General features: G+C 36.2%; 1 protein-coding gene across 10 annotated transcripts in view; it reads right to left on the bottom strand.

Annotated features, from left to right (window-relative positions):
• The window catches only part of DMD (dystrophin), a 1,043,904-nt gene that overhangs the window by 770,282 nt on the left and 247,226 nt on the right, over window positions 1-26,396 (bottom strand). For all 10 annotated transcript variants that reach the window (XM_063182212.1, XM_063182260.1, XM_063182196.1 and 7 more), the window contains exons 3-6: window positions 15,647-15,739; window positions 14,670-14,747; window positions 11,641-11,733; window positions 4,733-4,905 (exon numbers count right to left, since the gene is read on the bottom strand). In XM_063182212.1, the coding sequence (XP_063038282.1) occupies window positions 4,733-4,905; window positions 11,641-11,733; window positions 14,670-14,747; window positions 15,647-15,739 (437 nt within the window). The remainder of the gene's footprint in view (window positions 1-4,732; window positions 4,906-11,640; window positions 11,734-14,669; window positions 14,748-15,646; window positions 15,740-26,396) is intronic.

The raw sequence follows: 26,396 nt of genomic DNA, 5'->3' as shown, positions 1-26,396 counted from the left end.
GGAAACCCATGGAAAAATAACTAGTATTTCTCACTTTTCTTCCTGAACAATACAACACATTTTCAAAGAAGTTAGAATTAGATAGAACATGCTGAACTTTATCTAGCCATTCACTGATCAGCTCAAACAGCACAGGTCTTAGATTAGTTTATGACACAACCATGGAGAGCCAAAATTGAAAAGATTGAAGGCTTCAAGGGAGAAGTTGGAATTGTAAAAATCAAACTTTCTATTGAACATACGGTAATTTTTTTTACCAACAGTTCTTTCCTATCACTAGCAGAAATACAAACAATAAAAAAAAAGGGAAAACAAACCGGAAATTTTTGAAAACATAATTCCAAGAAAAGTAAAGTAAAAAAAGAGACTCCTTTTATCCCTTCTGACCCCCAGTTACATAACTTACAACAGTACTTGTTCAGCCAGAGTGAGAAAATTTATACTATGTATAGTATACTATATACTGTGGACAAACAAATCCTGACAGATCTCTATGCAGAGATTAAAGTCATGGATAAGACAAGCCATAGTTTGTGATTATTGTAGACAGAAAATAGTCATAGTTAAGACCATGAAATTTATCATCTCCATTTCAATAGAAAAGTTGTGTGTTTGTTATTTTACCTGTTTCTACAAAAATATCTCATATATGTTTTCAGAACTCTCAAAATTGAAAAACATCAGGAAAGAGCAACTGATACATAACCCAGTGATTTGCTAAAAATTTATTCTTTTCATACCTCTTCATCCCATTGTTTTCGCTTTTACTTTTCCCGTAAACTACTGAAGAAAATTTTTTTTTTGCTTCTGTCCAGGACCTCCTTCTGATGTCATTTTCTTTCCCTTCTACCTCTAGCACCCTGAAGCAGAAACAACTACAATGAAGTGCTCATTTGTAAAGGCAGTCACCTGGCCTAAGTTCAAGCATTTTAAAGAAGCAAGGAGGAAGATAATGAATGCCACCTGTTCCCACTTCAAAATCCTGATTACTGGAGCAGCAGAGAAAAGATAAAGAGCCCCAACAAATTTGGAAAGAGGTAAATATCTCTGATATCCACCTGGAGGAAAAAGATTTAAAGAAGTAAATGGGGAAACATCTTTGTGATCTGGACCCTTAAGAAGAGTTTGTAGAAGGACTGACCTCTCTTCATCAGCAAAATATTTTCATTTCTGTATATTCCTAGGGTGATGATGCCACTCCACAGCTGTTGCCTTGTTTTTTTCAGTTCAGTTCAGAACATACCATTCAAGAAATCATCTGCCAAGCTTATATCCTGAAAATTCACCCTCTGGGATCACTAATGTCCCCTTGGAGATTTGCCAGGTGACCTGTGTTCCTCTGCTTCTTCCACTCAGTATTGAAAGCAGTTGCTAAAGAGCCTAAATGTCCATGGAGACATGGTGATTACAGAGATGGAAAAATCTACCTCAAGTAACCCCTAAATAAAATGACAGAGAAAGAGCATTAGAAAAATTGGATCTAATCAAAGTAGCAAGCTGAAAGCTAGGGATTGGTGGGATAGAAGACTATGAGAAATAAAGCTTCCCACTGCTCTCCCAGCATACTATGTGGTCAGTGCTTCATGAAAGTCTCTTACTTTATCTCAATCCATTTAAGGATGTACTTAGAAAATTCATCCGGATGCAAATTTCACATTACTGTCTGAACCTCTTTAAAAAAACCAAAAAAGCCACAAACTAACACAAAACGCCACCTGTTCATCACTGAAAACATTATATAAGAGGAATAAAAATATCACCACCCATAAAGAAAAGGAATTTGTTTGAAAAATAAATAGATTTTACGCTACCGCAAAATCTACCCTCATTTTAAGAGAGTCTAAAGATTAAGAAAAAATCTTTGGGTAGCATCACTCTTTCAGTGTTAAAGAGATTTTTGGTGTTTGGGGTTTTCTGTTGAGTTTTGGAGGTGATTTGGTTTGTTCTTGGTTTGGTTTTTATACAAGTCTAGAAATAGAGCTAAAATTGGGGGAAAGTACATACATCAGGCACCAGGTCCACTCTATTAGTAAAATATCACACCTGAAACTATAGCTATCTTTACTTGTGACTAACTCTGCTTCCATTCCTGCCAGTGCAGAGGAATAAAGTCAGAGGATGAAAATGAAAAAAAAAGAAGAGAGCATCTGGATAACACTTTCTGGAGAACAAAGAAACAGTCAAAAAAGAAGTGAAGAACTGGAGAAATAGGGAATTCTGACCAAAAAAAAAGGTAGAAACTGGAAAAATTGAACAGGGAGAACAGAGGAGCTAAATTCAGAGGTGTTTGTCATCTGAATGTTTATCATTCTATGTAAGTAAATCACAAACTATTTATAAAACACGGGATGTGTGAGACACCAAGTTTCCCTAAGAATTCATGTAAATCACTCTTGGACAACTTTTCTTCAGTGCATACTAAAACTGTCTTTTTCAGGTACTAAATCTAAGGCACTCTGACACCAAGTCTCTAATGTACCTGCATCTTAGAGTGATTGAATTAGGATCCTTAGAGAAGATTTTTTATTATTATAGGATACAGCTAGGAGCTCCTGAGCACGGAATGCCCTAGTGTGCCTATTCAATTGATTCCATCTGGAATCTTGAAGGACAGTTCAGTGTTCCCACACACTAAACATGAAATGCTAAGTCAACAAAAATCAAACATCAAACATTGGTTCATCTTAAAAATTACTGCATCAGGGCTTTGGAGGAAATGAGGAAATGAAACTCTTGCAGAGAACTTAGTGATTTAAGTCCAGAAGATGACTGGTGTGTCTTGGAAACTTGCCTCCAGGAATCTGACTGAACACTTGCCATTTCCCAGATAAGTGCAGTAACTACTGGACAAGAGACAAGACTTCTATGGAGTAATTCTTCACTTCTATTGAAAATAGGCTCACTGTGCAGAAAGCTATGCAAGATTTATGGCAGCAGACAGAAGAAGACTAAAAGCAGGCTTGAGTTTTGCAGCCCTGAATTACAAAACCTGAATAAAGTGCATAAATTCCAGTAAGCAGGAAATTAATGTTCATCTGGTGAACTTTGCTCTGAACTGAACACAGCAGTGCATAAAATCTGACATAGGACACAGAAATTTGTCTAGACAATCCCAGTCTGGTTTACTGGCAACAGCACTCCCCAACCAGGGACTGATCCTGAATAAATTCCTCTGCTCAGACTTCTGAATAAATTCCTCTAGAGAAGACAAAAATGAATTTCTGATTACTGATTTCAGACACCAGATATTACATAGTCCTGCAGAGCACGCAATCGGAATATCTGAGTATCAGATACCCTAATCAGGGAACAGATAGTCTGCTATTGTTTCTAGGTGGAAAGGCATTGTGGAAAGATGACTGGGGGTAAAATCAGAGTCAATGGAGAAGTTATATTCACATCCTAAGAGAGGTTACAATGGTATGGTAATTTTAGGGAAAAATACAGTTTTGGCTTCCTGGATGGAATGAAGTTGGTGTGTCTGAAACCTGTTCTGGGTTGATTCCCCACACAGTGGGATTGTTTGTCAGTGTTTCCCATTGTCTTCAGATTTCAGAGCCCTCCTCACCATCTTGCCTTTATTCCCAGCTGCCACAAGGAGCAGCATGTGGAAACAGGCAGTATCTTTGTCTGGGGAAGCCACATGTACATGACCTGCAGAGAGTGTCTGTCATCTTCTTGTCCCATCTGCCTTGGGGAACTAAGTCAAGGGGGCGACCATCTTTTTGTGAGAAAAACACCCTCTCTCCCTGTATACTTTTTTTTAATCATTATTGCTGTTGTTGCTGTCCATTTCTTATTCCATTGCTGTTTGCTTTCAATAAATTGTGATCCCAATCCAAAGTCTGCTTTTGTTCCTCCCTTGGCAGAGGGGGCAGAGGGAAGGGAGAGGCTTATTTGGAGTTTAATTTCTGGATGGTGTTTAAAACACTGCAGAGTTAAAAAGTTCAACTCCCTAATAACTTTAGTAGTCAGTGGCCTTGCAGAACAGTCCCCTCTAAGAGACAAGTATACACTTAAGGCATCAGTAGTAGGAGAAAGAGGTTGGGAGGTTTATTACATTGGGAAGAGCAATCCTGCTTTAGAAGCAACAGTGGCAAGAACTGGGTTTTTTAGATATATTGGCTTGCACATCTTCCTTAAGCCATGTACACACAACCCCCAGAGAACTCTGAATTTTATACAGCATAGACTAGAAGAAGGCAACTTCTGAGAGAGGCTAAAAACTCAAATCAGCTGGTGGAATAACATGAAAGATTTTGAAAACAAAGGCCAACTTCTCCAGCTGTGTCCTTGTGAGGCAAATCCATACATTGAATTCAACAGCTTTGAGAGGCTTTCGACGAACACCACATTTCCCCCCTCTAAATACCCACAGGAAAATCTCCTTCTCCCTCTGGGACAACTTCAAAGGCTTAGTTTTGGATCTACTCCTTGCTATTCTCAAAAATTTCCAAGTCTGTACTGCTTGAGACTATCTTCTTGGTATACAGACTGAAATTCCAGAAAAGGATCTGAGCTGTTAATATTTGGTTGTGCTGTGAAAAGCTCTCCCTCCATGAGAGGATTTAGTAGGACACAAAACGCAGCGCCCAGGTCAAAGCAAAGAGTCAGTCATTTAAAAGCATGCTGAAACACCCACAGAGGAAGCAGCTAAACCCCACACACAACAGACAGACTGCCCTCAAGCCCTGTACAGCCATCTGCCACAGTGAAAAGCTGCTTTTCCCACCTGTGGCTGTGGAGGAGAGCATTGAAAGCCAATCCATCAGACCAGCTCGTGGTGAAATTGGTAACGTTGACCTGCGGGTACTTGCGAGTCGATTGACGGACCCAGCTCAGCAGAATCATCTCACTGTTTGTCTGCTGCAGCCCAGCCATGATGTTCTTCATTACATCTTTGACCTGCAATAAAAGACAGAATTCGATAAATGACTGAACTTATTAAAAGCTGACTCTTTCTTTTCCCGAAATGAAAAACCTTCAGTTAAATAAGTTTCAACCCTAAAGAAAAACTGCTAAGTAATTAAAGAACATACTTGTTTTCTCAATATAATGGCAGAAATCAATTCTGAATGCTTAAAGACAGCAGCTACTGACATGTATGAATTCATTCATCCCTGTGCCATAGGTGAAGCAGGGACAGAGAAAGCACATTTGTTAGCATCACTTGTGGTAACAGAGTTCTTTCAAACTAAGTATTTCTCCTTGTGGTTTTATTTGATCTGGAAATACACCCTTAGTTAATTTGATACATTACAGCAAAATTTGATAAAATGATTAATAGCATAAACCGTGCATCATGTTTTTGAATAAAGGTGCAAAATTCATTTGCATACATGCACTTGGATGAAAAGTCAATTTATTGCATGCATTAAAAGAGTATTTTATTATTTTAATGAAGTTAATATTCCTTTTTCACTAGAGAGAGTTTACCAATCTACAGTTATTATTTTACAAAAAGCCTAAAGACTTTTATAAATATTATCCTGGAGTTTGACATAATGCAGTAGATTTTTTATTTCCTATCAATTTCTCTACTAGTTAAAGAGCACATAAAACTTCTATTAAGAATTATTTTCCTGTAAAGTAGCACCTTTTAAATAATTTTTTTCCCCATACATCTTTTAGAATAGCAGCTCTTTTAAATTATTCTCTAAGATATAATTTAACTATAAAGTTGCTTATTGCTGCTTATTCACTTAGGGAATATTGCATTTCATTATCATTTTCCCCTTGAATTCCTCTGCTGCTAGTAGTATCAGTCATTCAAAGAACAATATTCATGCAGAATCTACTTTATGATAAAGTGTGGACCACTTTGAAACTGTAAAGATTGTAAGATAATATGCAGAAGCTGCAATCTGAAAGAACAGTCAACAAAAACAATGACAATTAATTACTGTGACATTGTAGAAAAAAACAGAGATAACCTTTTATTGCTGAGTACAGTAAATTGCTCACTAGTTTCACAGTAATTAATTCAATCATTGGATTTTGTGAAGATATAAATTACTGAAATAACATTTTGGGTTTAGGTCTCAGATGCATATTGACCAAAGAGTATCAGTGCCCTGAATTTTCCTTTTGAGCCTTAGGTGTAAACTTTACATTATATGTTATTAATTTCTAAGATGGAAGGAGAAATTTATCCTCTAAATTTCATGGGACATGTTCCTGACTTCAGTCTTAGATTTTAATTTGCACCAATGAAAATTAATATAAATTCTGTCAGATAAGAATAGTTTTATTGTTGTTTCCATTTTTACATCAGGAGACAGAAAATAAAGTGTAAGAAAATTAGGAAATATACTCTTTATTTTTGCTTCATATGTCTGAGTGGGTGTTTTGCATTTCTTGACATTTTTAACATCTTTACTTTTGAGAGGTGCCAAAGTTGATTTACATAATGTAGCAAGAAGCTGAGATTTGGCCTCTGTATTCCCAAGCACCTTTACTACTATAAAAATACAGAACCTTGGTTTGTTTTCAATAATCTGGATGCTGAAAAAGAATAAAACTTTTGCAATTAGCATCTGTTGCACCAAACATAAGCAATGAGAAAGACTAGAAAATACTAAAGTTATGGAGATTTGTCCAAGCTAAGATTTCATTGTTCATTTTGTTTTTTATCATATGCTTATAGATTTTTCTGAATATCATAACTTCTGAACAATACAACACACATTTGCATTAAAGGATAATTGAATATCAGGAACACCATATTTAGAAATAGTTCATAACACAGATTATGTGTTTGAGCTGATATCAAAGAGAAAGGAGCTATGTCTATGAACAGAGATGATTAGAAAAAATTAGTAAAAAAATGGGCCATCATGAAGGAAATTATTCAGAAGAAGCCAGGTAATAAGTCCAAATACAGAATTTGTTTTTACTTTCCGTAAATGAGTACAAAACAGCTTCAATCTCACCTTGTTGAGTTAAATATGCTTACAGTTGATAAAGTTTTGCTTTTCTTCTCCTGTATTTCTTTGCAACAATAAAGACTGTTAAATTTATGATTTTTTGTAACATCCTAGGGAGAGTCAGACATTTAAAATAGCAGAGTAAAAGGGTCTGACCTCATCCTGAATGCTGAGGCCCCTTCCTGTTCAGTGAGAATTGGTGGATAACTCCACTTCTACAGCTGGAGCCACCCTGTGCACCTGAGTGTCCTGAGGGGCATTTCCATCCCATCCCACCTGGCACCTTGGCAGCACCATGCCACACCTGCAGCACAGCTCCACCCTGTCTGCAGGATGGCTGGGTCCTGAAGCAGGATCAGTGCCTGAGCACAACAGTGCTGGCTGATATTCTGGTGAAAATGAAGCTTTTTGAAGGCTCCTTGGCTAAGATGTACTGCTGGAAAAGTGGCACACAGAGATGTGTTCGTGTCAGCCTGAAGAGCTTCCAGACAAACTCCCTCAGCATCCAGGCTCAAATGCTGCAGCTATTTCAAAGTGCCTCTGCTTCTTGCTGCCAGGTGATGAGTTGACCTCTGCTACCCATTTCTTTTTTACCTCTCCTTTCTAATGCAGTGTATCCTGGCAGGACACAAAGCTTTCAGGTGTAGGAAACTCTGACTTCCAGAGAACAGATATTCTTGCTCTTCCTGGGGAATGGACATGTGCTATGGCAAAAGGAAAAGATTAAATTTTGATAGAAGGGGGAGGAAGGACAATACAGACATCACTGAGATGGCTTCAGAAATGCCAGGCTGCTAGAAGGAAAGCTGTGGACAGAATGAGAGCACTGCTGCTCCTGTCACCACATGAAGACAGTGGCCAAAAGCAGCACAGCCAGCCCTGGCTCACAGCACCAATGGACCTTTGATCTTCCCACTGCAGGGCCATGTCCTGGAATCTGGGCATGAGTTGCTGTGTGTGGAAGATGAAAAGGAACACAGCATGATCCCAGGCTCACACCACATCCCTTTCACCTAAAACCAACACTCAGGCATGTAACATTTTATAAGACTGGCACTTAGCTTCAGTATGCCAGACCCTAGAAAAGAGGCAGGGAAGAAATAATCTGAAAAGAAAACTGTTCTCAAAGCAAGAATTTTTCATTTTTCTTAATAAAATAGGAACCTTACATCTCCCTGACAGAATCACTTAGCATTTTTTACTTGCTAGATCTCAAGTATTCTGACTGCATAGATTACATTTTTATAGCTAGAACCACTAAACTCTTTCCAAGTATATTTGATAGAACATTTTTAAGGACATTTTCATAGATATTCAAGACACCTATCAAAGTAAAGGATATTCTTTGTTCATTGATTCAAGGAGGATTGACAGAAGCATTTCATTTCCATAATCAAAAATCAAAATTAAAATGGTAATTCATATTAAAATACTGATGTGCACAATAACCCTGATGCTTTTAGTAAGTCTCCAAATGAGGCTGTCAGGCTGTTGAAATACTCCCCTCTGAAATATTTTCCTTATGCATAGATCTATTATTTTATTATTTTTCTCAGAGAAAGTCAAGACTTGGGCCACATTTTTTGCTAGGGGTTTTCTTTCATGCTTTACATGAAAATAAGTTCAATCCTAAAAACATAACACTTTACACACTATCATATAGAATGTTTTCCCACTCTTAAAGGAGTTCACTAAATATAACAGTTCAAAAATTAATAGTTTTCCTCTGTTTTTACTTAAATGTTAATGCTGTAGTGAGGCTGGGATCACAGAGCTGGGAGAAAGAGGGCAGCAGCTTCAAGGAAACAGACTCTGATGGATTCAGTCCCATAAAGAGCTTTGGGAGCAGGTGCTAAACTCAGAACAATGGCTCAATTTCAGGTAAAATTTTAATAATAATCTGAATAAAACAGGCTACATAAGAACACAATTACCACAGGGGATACAGAAAGCCATATTTCCACCGCTCAGATGCACTGCCTCTACCACCTCAACCCCTGCCTCTCCTCAATGGGACTGCTGATATCCATTTGGATTGTTACTTGTCACAGTCATAGTTTCTGGAAAAATCACTTTGCCCAGGATCCTTCTCCTGGGAAGTTGAGAAGCCTCAGAGAAAAGAGAAAAGAATATGATCTCATTTGCTTCTCCTGTGTTTTGCTGCGTTGGAATGTGTTTGGAGAGTGTTTATCCAACAGGTGATTGTTCCATTGGTTTCATGTGAATTGTTTTGACTTATTGGCCAGTCAGGGCCAAGCTGTGTCGAGGCTCTGGAAGAGGTCATGAGTTTTCATTATTATCTTTTAGCCTTCTGTCTGTATCCTTTCTGTATTCTTTAGTATAGTTTAGTATAGCATTTTTTAAATATATTATAGTATCTTAAAATAATAAATTAGCCTTCTAAAAGAACATGGAGTCAGATTCATCATTCCTTCCTTTGTTTAGGAGCCCCACAAATGCAATAGGTACTGGCATTGTTCCTTTCAAGCATCTTTCTTCTACCATCCCTTTTCTTAAACTATTTTTCTACAAAGAGATTAAAATTTTTGTGAGACCATCACACTGTCATATGTAAGTATAGTTGTGCCCTTATGTGGTCCTGGCTGCAGGACATGAAACTGGAAAAGCTTCTTGCCTGTTCATCTACAACAACACAAGTCTTCACACCAACAATAATCTCATGTCTTTTCAAGTTGCTTTTTGTTTTAGATGTAGAGAGATGAATTTCCTCTAAGTGACTCTTCTCAGGGTCTGCAAAAGCAGGACTGCACCAAATAACACAAACTACACGAACATGCACTAAATCAAATAGCCTGTGTGTTCCTATTCATTTGTCTTTAGGCCTTCCACAGACCACAAACAAATGTGGTAGTCTTGGTATTTTACCAAGATGAGACAAGTGGCAGATAAGTTTGGTGGCCCTGACTCTGTATTAACAACTTATTTTGTTTCCAGCTGCTTCTTGCCAGGGACAATCTGGGATATGGAAACCAACAAGAATTTGGAAGAAGAATTTCTTAAGAAATTTACAGCTTTGTGTCACCATAAGTCCTGTCAGTATGTAAGATCATACCTACCTATAAACAGGGCAGAAAAATCACAAATATATTCTAGATCATGCAATTAACTTCAAAATCTGAGAGAAAATCTGGAAAAGAATGGACTTTCTCCACAGAGCTGTAAATAAGCAAATTTACTTTGAACTCTTCTAATACTTTGAGGGAAATAGGAAGCAAACTAACGGCTCTGAGTGTTTTGGGTTTTTTTAAGGAGAAATGCAAAAATATGAATCTTTCTTTTTTTTTATTTAATCATAATTTAGCAACAACAACAATGTTATTATTTAATAATGGGTTCTTGTTTTCAATCTGGTTTTAGCTACTCTTTAGGAAAAAAACCTAAAATTGAATTCTAGACAAATTGGAATCTTATTTACAGAAATTTAAATACCTGCCATCACAGGTATCACCAGGCTCAAGATGAAGCTTGAAATTTTTTGCACTGCTAACAAAAGTTTTTTGGTTTTTACATGGCTGCTGTCAAAAAGCTCATCAGGCTACACCAGAACCTGTGTCTTCTGTGTGTCTGTGCAAGTACATGTTAAAAGGAATGGTGGGAATGGTTGAAAAGAAATTAGTAAGTACACAGCTAATACTAAAACACACCTTTAACACTGCTTCAAGATAAAATATGAAAAAACAAAATATTAATTTGAACATGATTAGTCACCTCAGTCCATAATTTATTCAAATTAAAACAGAGTGATTCAAGGATTTTTGGTAAAAGTTGTATAGCTAGGTATCATATTCCATCTGCTCTTAATAAGCAATTTAGACTAATTTTATGCAATTAAACTAGGAATATTGAAACAGAGACAAAGGAAGCAGTGAGTTAACAATCTGCAGCTTTTTTCTGTTGCTATTGTCCTGTAAAATGAGAATAAAATTGTTCCCTACTCAGATGAATGATACACATCTTATTTTTGATAAGAGTGCTTCAGTTTTAAAGTCTTTTAAGCTTTGTTTCCCACCACCTTTTCTTTTTATTCTATAAAACGCTTGTGGATTATTGCTTGGGGAAAAGAGAACACTATGGACAGACTCTTAGCCCAGATTCATGCGAACACATGGATTCAGAGCATCTAAATGATAGATCTTTTTGAATTTTGATTTTACTGTCATTTCAGAATTTTTTTAAGTGTCCTCATCTACCATGCTGGTTTTTATGTGATCCATTTCATATTTCTCCAAAGAGAAAGGAAGCTAAATGAGACACATCTGCTTCAATAAATAGGCAGTCTAGCAGCTTTTTAATGTTCTAAAAATAATTCTTGGCAGGATGGGTCAGCAGCAAATAGCAACTGATGTGATTATTTCATTAAAATGGAGAAGTCACTCTTTCTAAGATACCAAGAAGAAATCCACACTGGGTTTGTCTATCCCTTTTTTTTAGGTTAACTCATATATATCATCTTGCAATATCTGTGATATTACAAAAAAAGTCAAAAAAGTTTCTGCTAATCCTGTAAAAACTATTTTTTCTTCTTAACATTGTCAATATCCTTGATAATATGTTAGCAGACTGCCATAATATTTGCTGAGTTAGCACATTGCAGTGTCTATGTTTACTTTGTAGGTTGTTGCTAGATAACAATGGAGAAAAGATCAGTGGAGTAAAGGTATTTCGTTAGGAAGTAATGAGCAGTGCCACTCACCTGCCAGTGGAGGATTATATTCCAGATCAAACCAAGGGTCAGCTTATGATTTCCATCCACAATATCTGAGCTCCCTATATTTACCAAATCAACCTATTATAGAAAGAAAAAATAATTGTTAAATATTAATAACAAGCATAAGAGGCTGGAAGGATATGAAGGAATAGGCTAAGGTAAATCTCCCATTTCTTTTCTGTTGTTCCATAAACATACAACTCACATTTTATATATGGAACAATTAATGTTCTGGGAAAAAAAAACAGCAGTGATCTGGTAGGAGTTCCTATTATTCCAGTTACAGCATGTTGTGAACCATAAAATGAAAAGCAATAGTTATAATAACTCAAATATTTTTCATATGAAGCTTCTACAATTACAAATCACACAGACAGATAAACTACTGTACTCTGCTTTGTACTACCTTACATAATATAATTTTCTGAATGTTAACACACACAAATCTAGGCACTGTAAGAACCTACAAACCCAAGACATTATATATTTAAATTAAAATAGGACTTAATTTTCCTTAATTCAATGCCATATTGTATAAAGAAATATACAGGATGTGCTCTGGCATACAGATAAAGAAGTGATTGTGATCTAACAAGTCTTTTCCACAACAGTTCATCCAGTAATGTTGTTTTCCATAATTGCATCATGCATTTGCCATTTCATAATGCATCATTATTTACCACCATGGAATTTTCCTTCCTCCACATGGGAAATGATCCTTCACCCTCCCCCACTTTTTATACTATCTGAATAAGGAAGCCAAAGTCAGGGTTATAAATGGAAAACTATAAGCTGTTCTGCATATTTGGATAGAATTATGACTCTAAAATTGGCATCCTTGCTGTTTCATAGATGCAATTTTTCATGGTCAGAACTGATGGTTTTTATTGCAAAGTGCCCCATTCCTTCACAAACTACATTCTGCAGTCTCTAGTGCAGTTCTGAAGTCATTTGATGTTGCATCTGCAAATTTAGTAAAGTTTTCACCCTCAAAACAAGATGCTTTATTCTAATTTTTTTTTCAATGCATCTATGTATAGGTCATTTTTGCAAACCACAAATCAGATATTTTATCAAGAACTCAAAAACTCTTAAAGAGCTCAATTCTTTAATAATTCGACATTTTGCACTAAAAGCACATGAGACTGGCTATCTATTCTAACCATCAATGTCTTGGAACATATCCCCAAATGGAATTTAGACTTCACATGCTAAATTTAAAATGGAATCTCCTGCAGCAAGTGACACCCTACAACTAGAGTTTATTAGGGCAGTGCCTGGGTATTCTACAGACCAAATCCATTCTTGGAAGGGGAAGCCTGGACACACAGAGCCCACATCTGTTTTACTGAAGCAGAGGAACATTGCCCAGTTTGCCAAAGACAGGTCTAAGGCTGTACTGGGGAAAACCCCCACCCCTCACATCCCCCATGGTCCTCCCTCAGTAATTTCACTTTCCTATGGGAAGAAAAATCCTGTGAAATGGATTGACTGGAAGCAGCAGCATTGTTCAGTGTTACCACCCAGAACCTCAGAGCAAAGATGGAACATATCAGCAGAAAAATCTGGACTAGTCACAGGCTTTAATTCACTTTAGGACCATTGATTTTGCATTCTTGATGTCCCAGAGAAATAATTTGTCAAATTATTGAAGCTTAAGGAAGCTATTTCAGAACCAGGTCTTTTGCTTTCATACAAGACACGTTATATCTTTACATGTACGGTAGAAATTTTTACATAGTTTATAAGGTTTTCATTACATGGATATAATGGCCACTGGGTGACCACTTCACTTTCTAAAACATTGTTTCTTCTTCTAACTTCTAAAGTTGGAATACTCTGTTTACTTCCCAGATTTGAAAGGGACTTTCCAGATTTGTGTTCTGGAAAATAAGTGAAGAGTACACCAGTGGGTTTATTGGAAAGGTACTGAGTACTTCAAAAAGTATTTTCTATAACTTTTGTAGCCAGTTATGCAATAAAAACCTTCTTGTATAGTGTAAAATAATGTACTGATGATTTTTTTTCCCAATAATGTCAAATGTTGCACATTTTGAACAATTAGAAACTTTTCCTTCTATTTATTTACATCAAATACCATTAAAAAATTCAAGCTGGAGGTCTTTATGTCAATCTTGTAGGGTCACTTTCATTTATGTACAAATCTTTAGGTGGATTACCTTAAATTTATAAAATCAATAACTTTATTCAGCACTTGAAATCAAGCATTACTGACCTCCTGCAGCTATCAAGAAATCCAATATAATATACAACACAGAATACAGAAATAATATAATATACAACACAGAATCTTTGTTTTGTCACCTCTTACTTTTAAGCAAGTGTTATGTGTTTTTTTTATTTTATTTTTGAGGAGAGTTATGATAAAAATAGTGGGCAGACAAAATGTCTGCTAAAATTATGGGTCCATTAGAATGCCTGCATAAGGAAGATAACATGAGAATATTTACTCAAGAATGATTCACAGGATACTGGCTTGAAAAATCAATCTTTACAAAGTAGAATTGAAAGTGATATTGATATGATTAGTGTTTTGAATCATGAGAGACAGTTGCCTTTGAAACTTAATTAAATATTGTAGGAAAAGTCTTGGGTTTTCAGGGTTCATAATTGTCAGACATTGCAAGTAAATATTTTGATAGGGAGCATCTGGTAATCACCTATATCTGACTTCTTGTATTTAACTTCTTAAAATTTATTTTATACATCATTCATTAGAATAAAATCATGCAGGTTGATCTGGCTTCAGCCAGCACCCATTACAGATATATTAGCCAAAATTCACTGGGAGAGGATTTTAAACTCCTTACAACACATTTGACCCTGATGTTGAATGGGAAAGTGTCCAATCCACATTGATAAAGCTGCTTTGACTCTATAGAAGTACTCTTTAGTGCTTTTATACTATGGACCAAGGTGTTTGATTCAACACCTAAAAAGCATTTTGTGTGCTGTCTACAGGCTGTTCTGAGCCTGTCTGGCAGAATACTTACATTATTTCTCTGCAAAAAGTGGATTGCTTTGTTGACATTGTTCAGAGCATGAACTTTTGTGGAGCCCTTTTCTTTTGCCTACAAAGAAAATAAAGCAAACTTTAATGTCCATAATCAGAATGTAGAGTACACAATATGTAACTCACATCTTATATTACACCTGTAGTTTTCTATTTCATAAATTTATGAGAATAGAATACTAACATACACTGGGATTATGCAGCTACCAACATGAAATAAAGTTAATTGTGAAAAAAACTGGATCCACAGTTAGAAAGTAATTTTCAGTGAAGGAATCATTAAAATGCATATAAAATTAGCTCATTCTAGATTCTTTTTATCATGATTAGTTGTCTTCTGCATGGCACAATTTAAGAACATTGCTATGGCAACTAAACAGATAAGCATCAGTTTGTGTAATATTTATGTACAGGTGCATTATCTCTGGATTTTGATTCTCAGTCTCCCAGCCTTCTTATGAGAAGATGCTGTAGTTACAAATTTCAACCAGGAACACAAGAGAAGGCATTAAAAAATGTGTGTGACTCTGTCACTTTAGAATTTACAGGTTAATAAGAGGCAGCAGTTCTCTCTTTTCAGACAAGTACAATCAGAGAAGATGGATCATATGTATGAAATTAGAAAACCATTCTAATTCTACACATTAAATTCTATTCCAGCTAAAATCCAGATATCTAAATTAAACCTGCCTCAGCCTTGTTTCTCAGCGCCACACTTACTAAGTGTATCCAATAAAGCAGAATATTTTCATTTCAATTATAGGCCTTGCAAAGTGTTATTGCCTAATACAACTCTCACAAGGTTTCCTCAACTTCAAATGAAACTGAAACCTAATCAGACCCCTAAAAATAGTTTCCACATGCCCTCATCAATGGAAGAAATTAGTGAACTCAACTACTACAATTATCACAACTTTAAGACTTCAATACACAGTAAATGTGTTACAAAGCACTTACAAGTTTTTGGCCTGTAAGGCATTCCAGGAGCTCCAGAAGTCTTCGTCCATCTCGAAAATCATTAAAAAGGTCTTCAATGTGACGTCTTCCAAACTGAAATGAAACAATCCCTCTGGTTAGCTCAAAAGCCAAAAATAATAATTAAAAAAAAGACCAGAAAGCTGTAAAAAGCCAGTGTCAGAATATAAATGGAATGTAGGACACAAAGTAAAAGAGGAAAACACATTTAGTCTCACAGGATTCTTACACATATATCTGTCCTAAACAGGGCTCTATTGTTTAAGAGACAATGACACTTTATTTCAAGTACATGTCATTATTTCAAACAAATAAGCCAGAACTAAATACTAACATATCTAGAAAACAAAGAAGACTTGGCAATCAAGGTGCAAATCAGGAAAAAATTAGGAAAATAATTAAAAAAAAAAGAAAAAACAAGAAAAGAAACAAGAAAAAAAATGCACTGGAAGTGATATAAAATTTAAGTGCCTAGTATGAGCTCAATGTGTCAGAAAAAACACTGGAAGTACACAGAGAGAGATGAGCCAGATGTATACGAGTCAGGATCCTAAAAACAGATGTATTTTCATAGGCCATGGAATTGTACTGGATTGTGGCCTTATTTCTTTAAGGGGCTGACAGAAAACTCACATTTTGTACTTAGGATCAGTGAAAGATGAAAGGAAATACTTGTGATTTTTCCCCATGCGACAATGTTAAAAAAAAAAAAATCACTCTTTCTAAAATTCAAACCAAGTTTCTGATCTGATGCTTTGACTAAAGCAAGAAATATTAAAATATAGACATATTTTTATAGTCTAGTCACCGAGCAAGTTTTATGCGCACCTATGAATTTTTAGATATTTTAGTATGTATGAGAGCTATTGAGAACCACAATAAAAAGTAGTGATTATTTTGTGCCATGCAAAATAATTTCACATGTCCACATTTTTTCTAATTTGTGAAGTTTGATGGATGCTTTGATTGATTTGAGAGCAAGTGTCTGTATTCTAATTTTCTAGTATTGATGCCATGATGACCTATATTGCACATCTTCCATTTTTACCACACAGCAACGTAAAATAGAGAGTCTGTGTTATAGAGAAAACATTTGCTTTCCTGTCAACAATGTTGTTCTGGTATTCACTGCAACCCTCATTAGAGCTGGGAATTTTATGAAAAACATATTTTGTTAGGAAGTACCTATTCCTTTGGAAGGATATTTGAACAGAGGAGAGAATTAAGGACAGTATTCAGCTTGAAATTATTTTTTTTTCATCAACACATAGTTACTGGTACAGCACTGACTTGAGTGTATTAGCTATTTTCCAATGATCTTTCTCTCTGACTGCTCTTCTGAAGCAAAAGCTCTTTTCAATCCCTTCAGTTTTTGCTAAGGCCGTGTTTCTCTTTCATGCAACAAAAAAATCCACAACACCACAAATTTTCTGCAGGAGTGGAAATCCTTGTTTTCTAGTGAGTTTTCACACCGTGCACAACCCAGTTCAACTAAGCTAATTTCTATTTAACACACATAATGCCACTTCATTTAATATCTGAAAACCAGTACTGAACGTATGCACATATGATTTACTTGCACTACTCAACACCTTGAATTATCTTTTTAAGTAATAATGCCCAGAAACTGTATTTCCTGCCTCATATTTAGTATGTGAAATAGTTATATAAGAATGTTTTACATTATGGGATAAAAAATCGTGTTCATGCCATTATGTGAGTCAAGTCATGTACAGAATTCCTGAATCTGTAGGACAAAGTTAAAATTAAAACATGCAACTAAATCAGAGACCTTATTTTGTTCCTAATCTTACAGAACAAAAGTCATTTTTGCAGAGGGAAAACAGAAGATCTATGCACTTTAAGGGAGCTTTTTCAAATTCTTTAGGAAGTTGGAGTGATCAATAGGTCCTTCTGTAACACTGTGAAAGGGTTGTGCCCATAATGCTACTGGATTTCTCTGGGAATATGAGCACAATGACATTTTGACAATAGAATACAATTATACTGGTTTGTATCACACAGGAAAAACAAAACTGGCGTTCATAACTCCCTGTGTCTCTGTCTTTCCTTCTTTTTTTCAGCATTTAATGTATTCATAACTTTTATGTTGAAATCAATCTAGGTAGTCAAAAATTCTGCTTAACAAATAATATGTTGCTTTGGGGTGTGTTTTTTTGGTAAAGATTTTAGAAAGAAGCTAAAGACACAGCACAGTATTATCCCCAGCAGGACATATTAATTACAAGCAAACCTTAAACCAAAAGTTCCATTGATTTTTTAGTGTCTTGGAAGTATACCTTCCATTAATCACAACTAAAAATACACTAAAGCACCCTACACTACTGCCACACATATCATTTTAAACCTGAGGAAAGTTGTTTTTCTGAAAATGGGGTAATTATGTCTCCTTCCTCAAACAGATTGAATATCTTAACTGGATCAGCATTGCAGTAAGTTCTGAGATACACAGGACTCAAAGTTGCATCAGGTAAATTTATTGTGTCATTGGAAAATGTCTGTTAACTCAAACTTTTGAAAACAGAGAAAAACCAAGAGTGACTTGCCAAACAAATATCTAGTCATTTGTTATACATTCTTGCTGAAAATAAGATTTTTAAAAAACTTTTTTAGGTTGTGACCTAAAACCACTGCTCTTTACCTAAGAGAAATGAAATGTTCAGAATACTCTCCTCTACTATTTGTTACACGTGTTGATTTATTACTCACCCTATATTACAAACTTATCCAAAATCTATATTTCAAGAATGCCCAGAAAACTTCCACCTGAGTTGTTGGTTCTCAGTCAATTGTCTTTCTCCAACTCACAGTGATGGGAGAGATGGGGGAAACAAGAGAGTACAGGACACAGGAAGGACGAAAGATATTTGATGTATAGAATATGTTGACTTTTCACTAGAAGCAGAAATTCCTTTCTAGAAGTAGAACAAAATTAAAATGTAAGATAAGGCTTTGTTCTGAATTACTAGAAAGAGGAGGGATTAAGTACATATATATATATATATATATGTTTTATATATAATTTTAGTTTACTGTCTTTGAGTGAAATAAAGATGAAAACAAAAAATTTCTTGGTTTACTGATAGAGCTGTTGGCTGCAACTGCTTATCTTTACACAATACATAGGGACCTGAAGGAAAGCCAAGGCATCTCTTTTAAAAGAAAATTACCAAAATAAAACCCCATGATAGATACAGGAAGATAAGATTCCTGATTTATTGTGGATTAAATTAACCTTACAACCTAAAGAACGACTGAGGAAATTAATGCACAAATTACACTGGTATGGTAAAAAACCCCAAAACCACCCTACACAACACCATGGTCAACTACATAGGATGTGGTCTTAGAACTATGTAGTACCGTACAAGTAACACGTGAGGAAAATGTGGAATTTGCAGTAAAGGCTTCCCCCAGGTGTTGTAAGGGAGTGAAGCATACTTAGAATATTCCATGTAGTAACTCAACTGCATGTATATATTCTTGAAAGCTTTCAGAATTAAGAAGATTAAAATTATATCTCTGAAGTGTTCTAAACTCAGACAGGAACTGAAACAATTTAATGCCAAAGAACATTACCTACAAACCACAAAATCTGGTGAAGAAGGAAAAAAAAAAAAAAAAAGGAAAATCAGGAAATAGACAGAAACCAATTTTAATAGATAACTGCAGATGAAAATTTTTTGGTTTGAATACATTTAGGTGTCTTAAAACATCAAGCCTGTTCCTCCTTATCTCACCGCTATCTACGATCATTGTCATTCCTGTGTTCTTTCCAAAGACTCTATAATAGACCTCATTGTCTCTATGTAAATTATACAAATAAATTTTATCAAACAACTAAATTATTTAATCAGCTTATTCATCAGATACATTAAGGAGGAAGCTAATATTGTGGGAAGTATTACATGAAAAGCTGGTGTTCTATGAAAAGCTCTCTATTCAGAGATACATGCAAGTCAGTAATTATTTAAGAAATACAGAGAACGTAATGAAATAATTAGAAAATAACTTGCCCAGAGAAGGCACAAATACATCTGTCCATAAACATTTGCTTTCCAAGGAGTTAAAGTTCAAAAAAAAATTGATTAGCATAAAGCTCTTAGCAGCTTTACATTTTAGAACAAATTAGCAGAGGCAAATTCTTCATGAAAGGAAAGTTGAGCAAAGGGAAAGGAAACAGGAAGGGGAGAGCTGGAAAAAGAGAGGAAAAGAAAGGAAGAGACAGTGATTAAGAACAAATGTTGAGGTTTAAGTGGGACCATGGAGAGGACACGAGGAAGTGGGATTGAAAGCATATCTCAACCCTAGAGGCACGGCTGCAGGAATGGCAGGGAAAAGCAACCACAAATGGGGTGCCTTAAGGAAAATTGTTGCTCCAACTTCCAGTGAACAGTTTCCCAGGCAGAATTGAAGGGCTGGTTATATTACTGACTCTATGGAAAGTAGTCCTAGTCCACTTCTATGATGAAGTGGGGAATCTTGTGATCAATATTAGAGGGCCCTGCCCAGTCAGGTGGAGGAGAGGGATAACCAGGATTACTGGATTGTGTGGATCTGGGGGCCTGGCACATCAGCCCCACACTGGGCACCAGAAAGATCTGTTCTGTTTTAAGCCCAGTTTGTTACTAAGCCCCACACAGCTCGTCACTCACTTCCCCCACCCCAGCCACACACTGCCCAGGGGAATGGGGTTTGGCATCCCTTAGTGGGTAGTGAGCAACTGTATCGTGCATCGCTTGTTTTTCTTGGGGTTTATCTGTATGGTTTTTGGGTTTTATTTTTCAAATCTACATCATTACTATTATCGTTATCATTAATATTATTGTCAATTATTAAATTTTCATCTCAACCTACAAACTTCTCCTTTTTATTCTCTTCCCTGTTCCACTGGGAGGAGGAGGGAGTGGGGAGTGAGCAAGCAGCTGCATGGTGCTTAGTTGCCAGCCAGGCTTAAACCACAAGCCATAAATTTTGTCCCACAAACATGAAGGGTAGAAATGTATTTCTATTTCCTAAGGTTCATAAACACACCACATTTCAAGCAATGAGCCCATAATAACAGCTCCAACAAAATACATGATAACAGAAAACTGAAACACAACTATTATTTGAAGTTCTTTAATGAGAATATATTTTTACTGTTTCCTAAAAATGTCATGCAACAGATACATTTTCACATTTTTTTAAGAAAAATTACAAATGGTAAAAGTTTGGCTGAAGAAGACATCTCTGACTTTTCATTTTCTTTTGCAGACAAATATGCATTAGATTACACTTTTTGTTTGAGGCAGACTAGACTGTAAGAAGATTATTACAGTAAGACAAGTTGGATGCTATTTCTTCTGCATTTTACAGCATTATTGGCTTATTACTATCATTTCATATTGGAAATCTAGCAACTGAAACTATCAGCAGGTGGAGACAGACAGAGAATATATTGAAAGATAAAATGCACCCTAAAGATAGAGAATTCAAGGTTCAGCATGGCACCAGAAAAAAGGTTTAAGGTTATACTAGCTGTACATAAGAAAGATCAGCTTACTATAACAGACACAGAAGCCTTCCAGACTTTTAGGACAGGGAAACAACTGAGATTTGATCTTGGGACAAGACCTCAGACTCCACAAGGGACAGGAAACCTGGACTGCAGAGCCTGGGAGGGAGCTGCATTGCATTCCATCTGCGCCCCCAGCATGCCGGGCTATGGAACAGAGAGGCAGAGGTGCCTGCAATTTGGCAAGGACCTCGGTGTGCTGATTGATAATTAAAAAATTTAAAAGATGAGGTGCAATCCAGAAAGGCAGAAGGATATAAGCCATGAGTCTTTATACAACTTTTTCAAGTAATTGTCTCAAGTTCAGTTTGTAAATCTCTAAATTTTGCTGAGTAGAAGTCAGTATGAAAGAAATTAAAACTTAGTTGGCTCATAGATGTCACCCTTAGTAAGACTTGAAAGAATCAGCCTTTCCTTGCAGTCAAAATATTTGATGTTTCACCCTGCGAAACAATAAAGAAATTATATTGAACTACTCTCAACAGATCTTTTAAGTCAGTTTTAATAAAAGAAGGACTATAAATACTTATTCTTGCTCTGCTAAAAATATTAAAAGTTCAATTTCTCTCCCCAACGTCCTTGCTTTTGGATTGTTCAATTCTGCTGGGAAGTTCATCAAAGTGACTGACACTTTCTTTCATTGATGCTGGATTACTGCTACAGCAGAAAAGGATATTGTCCCACTCCAGAGGGAAGAAAGATGCACCAGGCAATGTTTAATTAGTCCTTAGCTTCATGGACTCATGGGGAGCATCAAACAATGACTTGCCAGCTATTCCATCCTCTCTCCCTTCAGCATTCTCTTTCCCTGTTGGAACATGGATGCACCCTTTGGCTGCAGCTGAAACTCTCTGTTGGCCAGTTGGAAGTCAAACACTGCATAAGAACTTTGCTTCCTTACTGTCAGGGATCCAATCTGTTTCCCAGGCTTTATGGTAAACATCTCTTTTTTTGCTCTCTAACCTAATTTTTCAGGGAGTTACATAGAGGAGTAACTGATGGGCACCAGTATTTTAAAAAAGACTGCTGCTGGCCAACCAGGAGAAATCTGTACTGCCCTCCTCTAGAGAACCCACATTGTCCTCCCAGTCAGAGAATAACATGTTTCTGTGCCTTTCAACACAGGAAAACCCACAACACCTGCAGCAGGCCCAGAACACCCAACACTGCCTCAAATAAGGAACTGGGCAGGTTCTACCAATTGTCTGAAGGCAGCTCATGTCCATGGGTAGGACACACTCCCAGGGTAGGAGCTGGTTTCATATACAGACCCTCAAGTTAGGGAATGATACCAGACCCTCCTCATACTTCAGTTCTTGTAAAAGTGTATTTTCCCCTCAGGACAGCCCTTCTATTTTTCTAGTGTCATTACAGCTGCACACACCCAAGTTTCTGAGGAATACTGTGTTATTTTCATTCTAACATTAATCAGAAAATCTCATTTTAAGTGCCAAACATACCCAGAACAGAAACAGAGATGCATTGACAAGCACAATTATGTTAGTATATCTACCTATGTTTCCTTAGCTCCCAGAGATTCACCTCCAAAGTAAGAAATGTGTGATTTTAAATATTCTAAAGGAAACAAAAGTCCTGTTTGGCAAGCAGTGGGTGTTCAAGGTTGGCATCTACTGCATTTCCTTTAAACAATACAAAGCTTAACAGGGAAACACAAAACAAATCTGGCAGCTGTCTTTTTCACCAGTATAATCTAGCCAGAAAATGTCATTGAAGCATTTCTTATTTTGCAGCATATGATGCTCAAGGCCATTAAGGACTGGATGACTGGCAATGGCATCAAAAGAAACCTGCTGGAAGTGGGAATGAACATACATCCAGCAAGTTCCTACAAGGTTTGAAAGTGAATTATCAATTCAGCCAAGGACAGGAGCTCTTCTTTTGACAGGACAGCCAGCTTCATGCAATCTAATAATTGACTGCAATGAAGCTGTTTTTCTTTTCAAGTATAAATATAATTATGTTCCCCACTCTGCAAAGAGAGCTATAAAGAAGAAAACTACCATAAACTAAAAACTAATTTTATTTATAGTCTTATCATAGATGAAATTTTCAGTAAAAGATGGAATGTTAATCATATTTACATGTTTGAGAATACATGTATTGTTTAAATTTACAGTGTTTAGGCATTTTGGGGGGCTCTAGTGGATAGAGTTTTAACAGCATTTTTAAACACTAGGAGCTGAAAAGATTAAAATGTGGGAATTTTTTGAAAGGAAGAGACAGCCCACTTATAAGTGGAGAAACACAAGCTGTATCTAGCAGATGCCAAATGCAACAATTTTGGCTAAAATTCTCATTTAAGAGAGGAACAGCTCCACAGCAGACTGTTCCATGAATATTTGTTACTCAAGTAATTTTTTTCCCTACACATTATTTTCTGTTATTAGGAAACAGAATAGAAGGGAGTATCATCAGTCTTGATGAAAATAACAAACTTTAGTGTAAAACCTCAGAGAGCAGAGTAGGATTCTGAAATTTTTGCCTTTTTTCTTATTTGTGTTTTGATTCTTAGTGAACAGCCTAATTTTTACACTGAGATGCAGGATATGTAGGACATACTGTTTTCCTCACATATGAAGATGCCCTCTCTGACTTAGGACTCTCCTCTTACTGACCGACAAGCTTTAGCAGTATTTTTTCATCAGCTTAGAGATTAAATCTTGTCTACACAGAATATAGAAAGTTTATAAAGGATAAATGGAATTTCAAAATTTTATTTTGGAATCCCTTTAGGTAGATAATCTCATCTTTGAGAATAAATAAAACAAAAACCTCTCCTACTGTCTATATTTGTAATAGGCAAATAGTAAAGCTTCTAAATAGGTGCAACTGTAATCAAATAAGACAAAGCAACAGCAATTTTCATGAATAAGAAAACAAAAAGAACAAATTCCTATTTTTAAAGCACTGGTATTACTTGAAGTGCTATTTAAAAAATGCTATTTAAACAAGAGACAATCTTGCTCAGTTCTCTTCTGCCTAGGATGTAAAAGGCAAATGTGATGTGCCATTTGCAGAAAAGCTTTAGCAGGAAACTCAGCTTGACATTACACAATGACTCAAACACTGGTAGCTCCATTTGTGTGTTTGGAAAGTGGTGGCACTGCTCACCAAAACTGAGAAAGTACCTTAAATGGACAGCTGGGTAAACTGAGCCATTGTAGCTTATCATCCACTTTTTTTTTATTAGACAGCACTCATTGAGAAAGTGCAAAAGGCATGAGTTCTGACATTTACTGTCATGCTTCTATTCCCAATAATTATTGGATTGGCTTTTGTTGTTTTATTTTTGTCTTTCATTAACATGCCCTGATGAGGAAACACCTCACTATTATTTGAACAAAAATCACAAATGAATGCTGAAAGGGAAGTGAGGTATCACCCAGAAAACAAATAAGTAATGAAATTATGTATTCAGTCTTTTCTAGTGAGCAGTCATCCTGAAAAATAAACACAATTTGGTAGCCAAATAAGAACTAAACTCTCAGCATATCTGAGATAGCACTGTTTGCAAATATTTTTTTTCTTCCAAAAGTATTTTCATTGTCTCAGCTGAACCATTAGCACTGACTGTAAGTGGATGATTTGCCCTCTATCCTTAAGAGTCACAAACATTTAATCAAACTAACAGTATTTCCTGGCACACACACATAGTCACGCCCTGTCACCTTGTTACATGGAATAGTTAAATTTAGTAAATATTTATTTGAAATATTGCCATTTAAATCTGTAGCAATAGTAAAATCCGTGCCACCCCATCTGAGCTGGCTGGTGATCATTTTCACTTGGGCAAAAAGAAAGGCCAGTATTTATTTATTCAGAGTGATGGTTTCTCTATTAACTACTGTTGTGTGTTGAAGCCCAGCTGAGCAGGAGGACTCACTGCATGCACTACAACCAAGAGCTGCTCTGGCACTTCCCCTACAACCACTGCTCTTATTCCCAACAAGCTTGTTTGCAGTAAATGGGATATAAATTTAAATGGCATGCTTAAAAGAGCAAGTATACCCCCTCTGCTTGAGCTCAGGCAGGAGTTTAAAATAGATTACTCCTCTTTTTGTTCCCACCTGGAGAAGTCAAGCATAACTTTAGAGACTGAACATCTGCCTATAAAACTACATGGCTAAAAGGATACAGTTTTTCCAACAGCATCCATTCCTTGGCTTTAATATTTTTTTAATATATCAACACATATGATTCGTTATCTAAATGTGAGAAATTGGTTCCTATTAAAAACCAACAAAAAAGCCAAACAAACCCAACAAATTTTTGAACTACCACAAAAAATCAGCAGTCCAGCAGGTAGCATGCACATGCATGTTAAATCACAACTAATTATGGTGGCCTACCAAAAATGATTGTTATATGTGTCCTTTGTAATATCTGGCAATAAATGACACAGAATCTCAAGGGAATTAATGTAAAACTTGCATTTGTGAATCCAGATCTCCTTTCATAATAAAAATAACAACATAAGATGAATTTCTCTTTAAATGCAATCATTAAAAATTGACTGCAGTAGACAGAATAAGGAAGAAATAATGAGATTTCAGTTGCATTTTCTGTGTTAATAACTTCTGAGTGGCTCTAGAAATGTATTTATCTTTTTTTTGGATTGTACCACATGTAGTGCTCATCAGTTAACTATAGATTGATATATACATAGATATGCAAACATATAACTGATAATGTAGGGTTAAATTTTAATCTTAATTGCTTGCATGTCATTCTTATAAAAGTAGGGCAGTGAAAAAAGTAGCCCTCACCCTGAAACCACACAAAGGAAACAGATGACCACCAACCATGCTAGAAATACATAACAGCAGCCTGAAGACAGTGAAATGAACCAGCACCCAAGAGGTACCACCCATCTGACCACGGAAAACCATTTGTAACACCAGAGCTTGGGGAAGATGATTTTGACTTCCCGAATTGAAGCCCACATAGCTCAGTCTCAGAGACTCAGATCTGCATCCATCAGGGTTCGGAGTGTGCCATGGAACTCACTGTATCATACACCAAAAGCTTCACCAGGGCAGTTCCACATATGCAATGCAGACCTTTCCATCTTCCAAAATCAGAGCCATTTTCTGAAACTGAGAAAAGAATATCCCCAAAGACATCCCCGAATGC

Source organism: Melospiza melodia, chromosome 2 (assembly GCF_035770615.1).
Source record: "Melospiza melodia melodia isolate bMelMel2 chromosome 2, bMelMel2.pri, whole genome shotgun sequence".
Taxonomy (NCBI): Eukaryota; Metazoa; Chordata; class Aves; order Passeriformes; family Passerellidae; genus Melospiza; species Melospiza melodia.
This window is presented reverse-complemented; position numbering and strand designations above follow the sequence as displayed.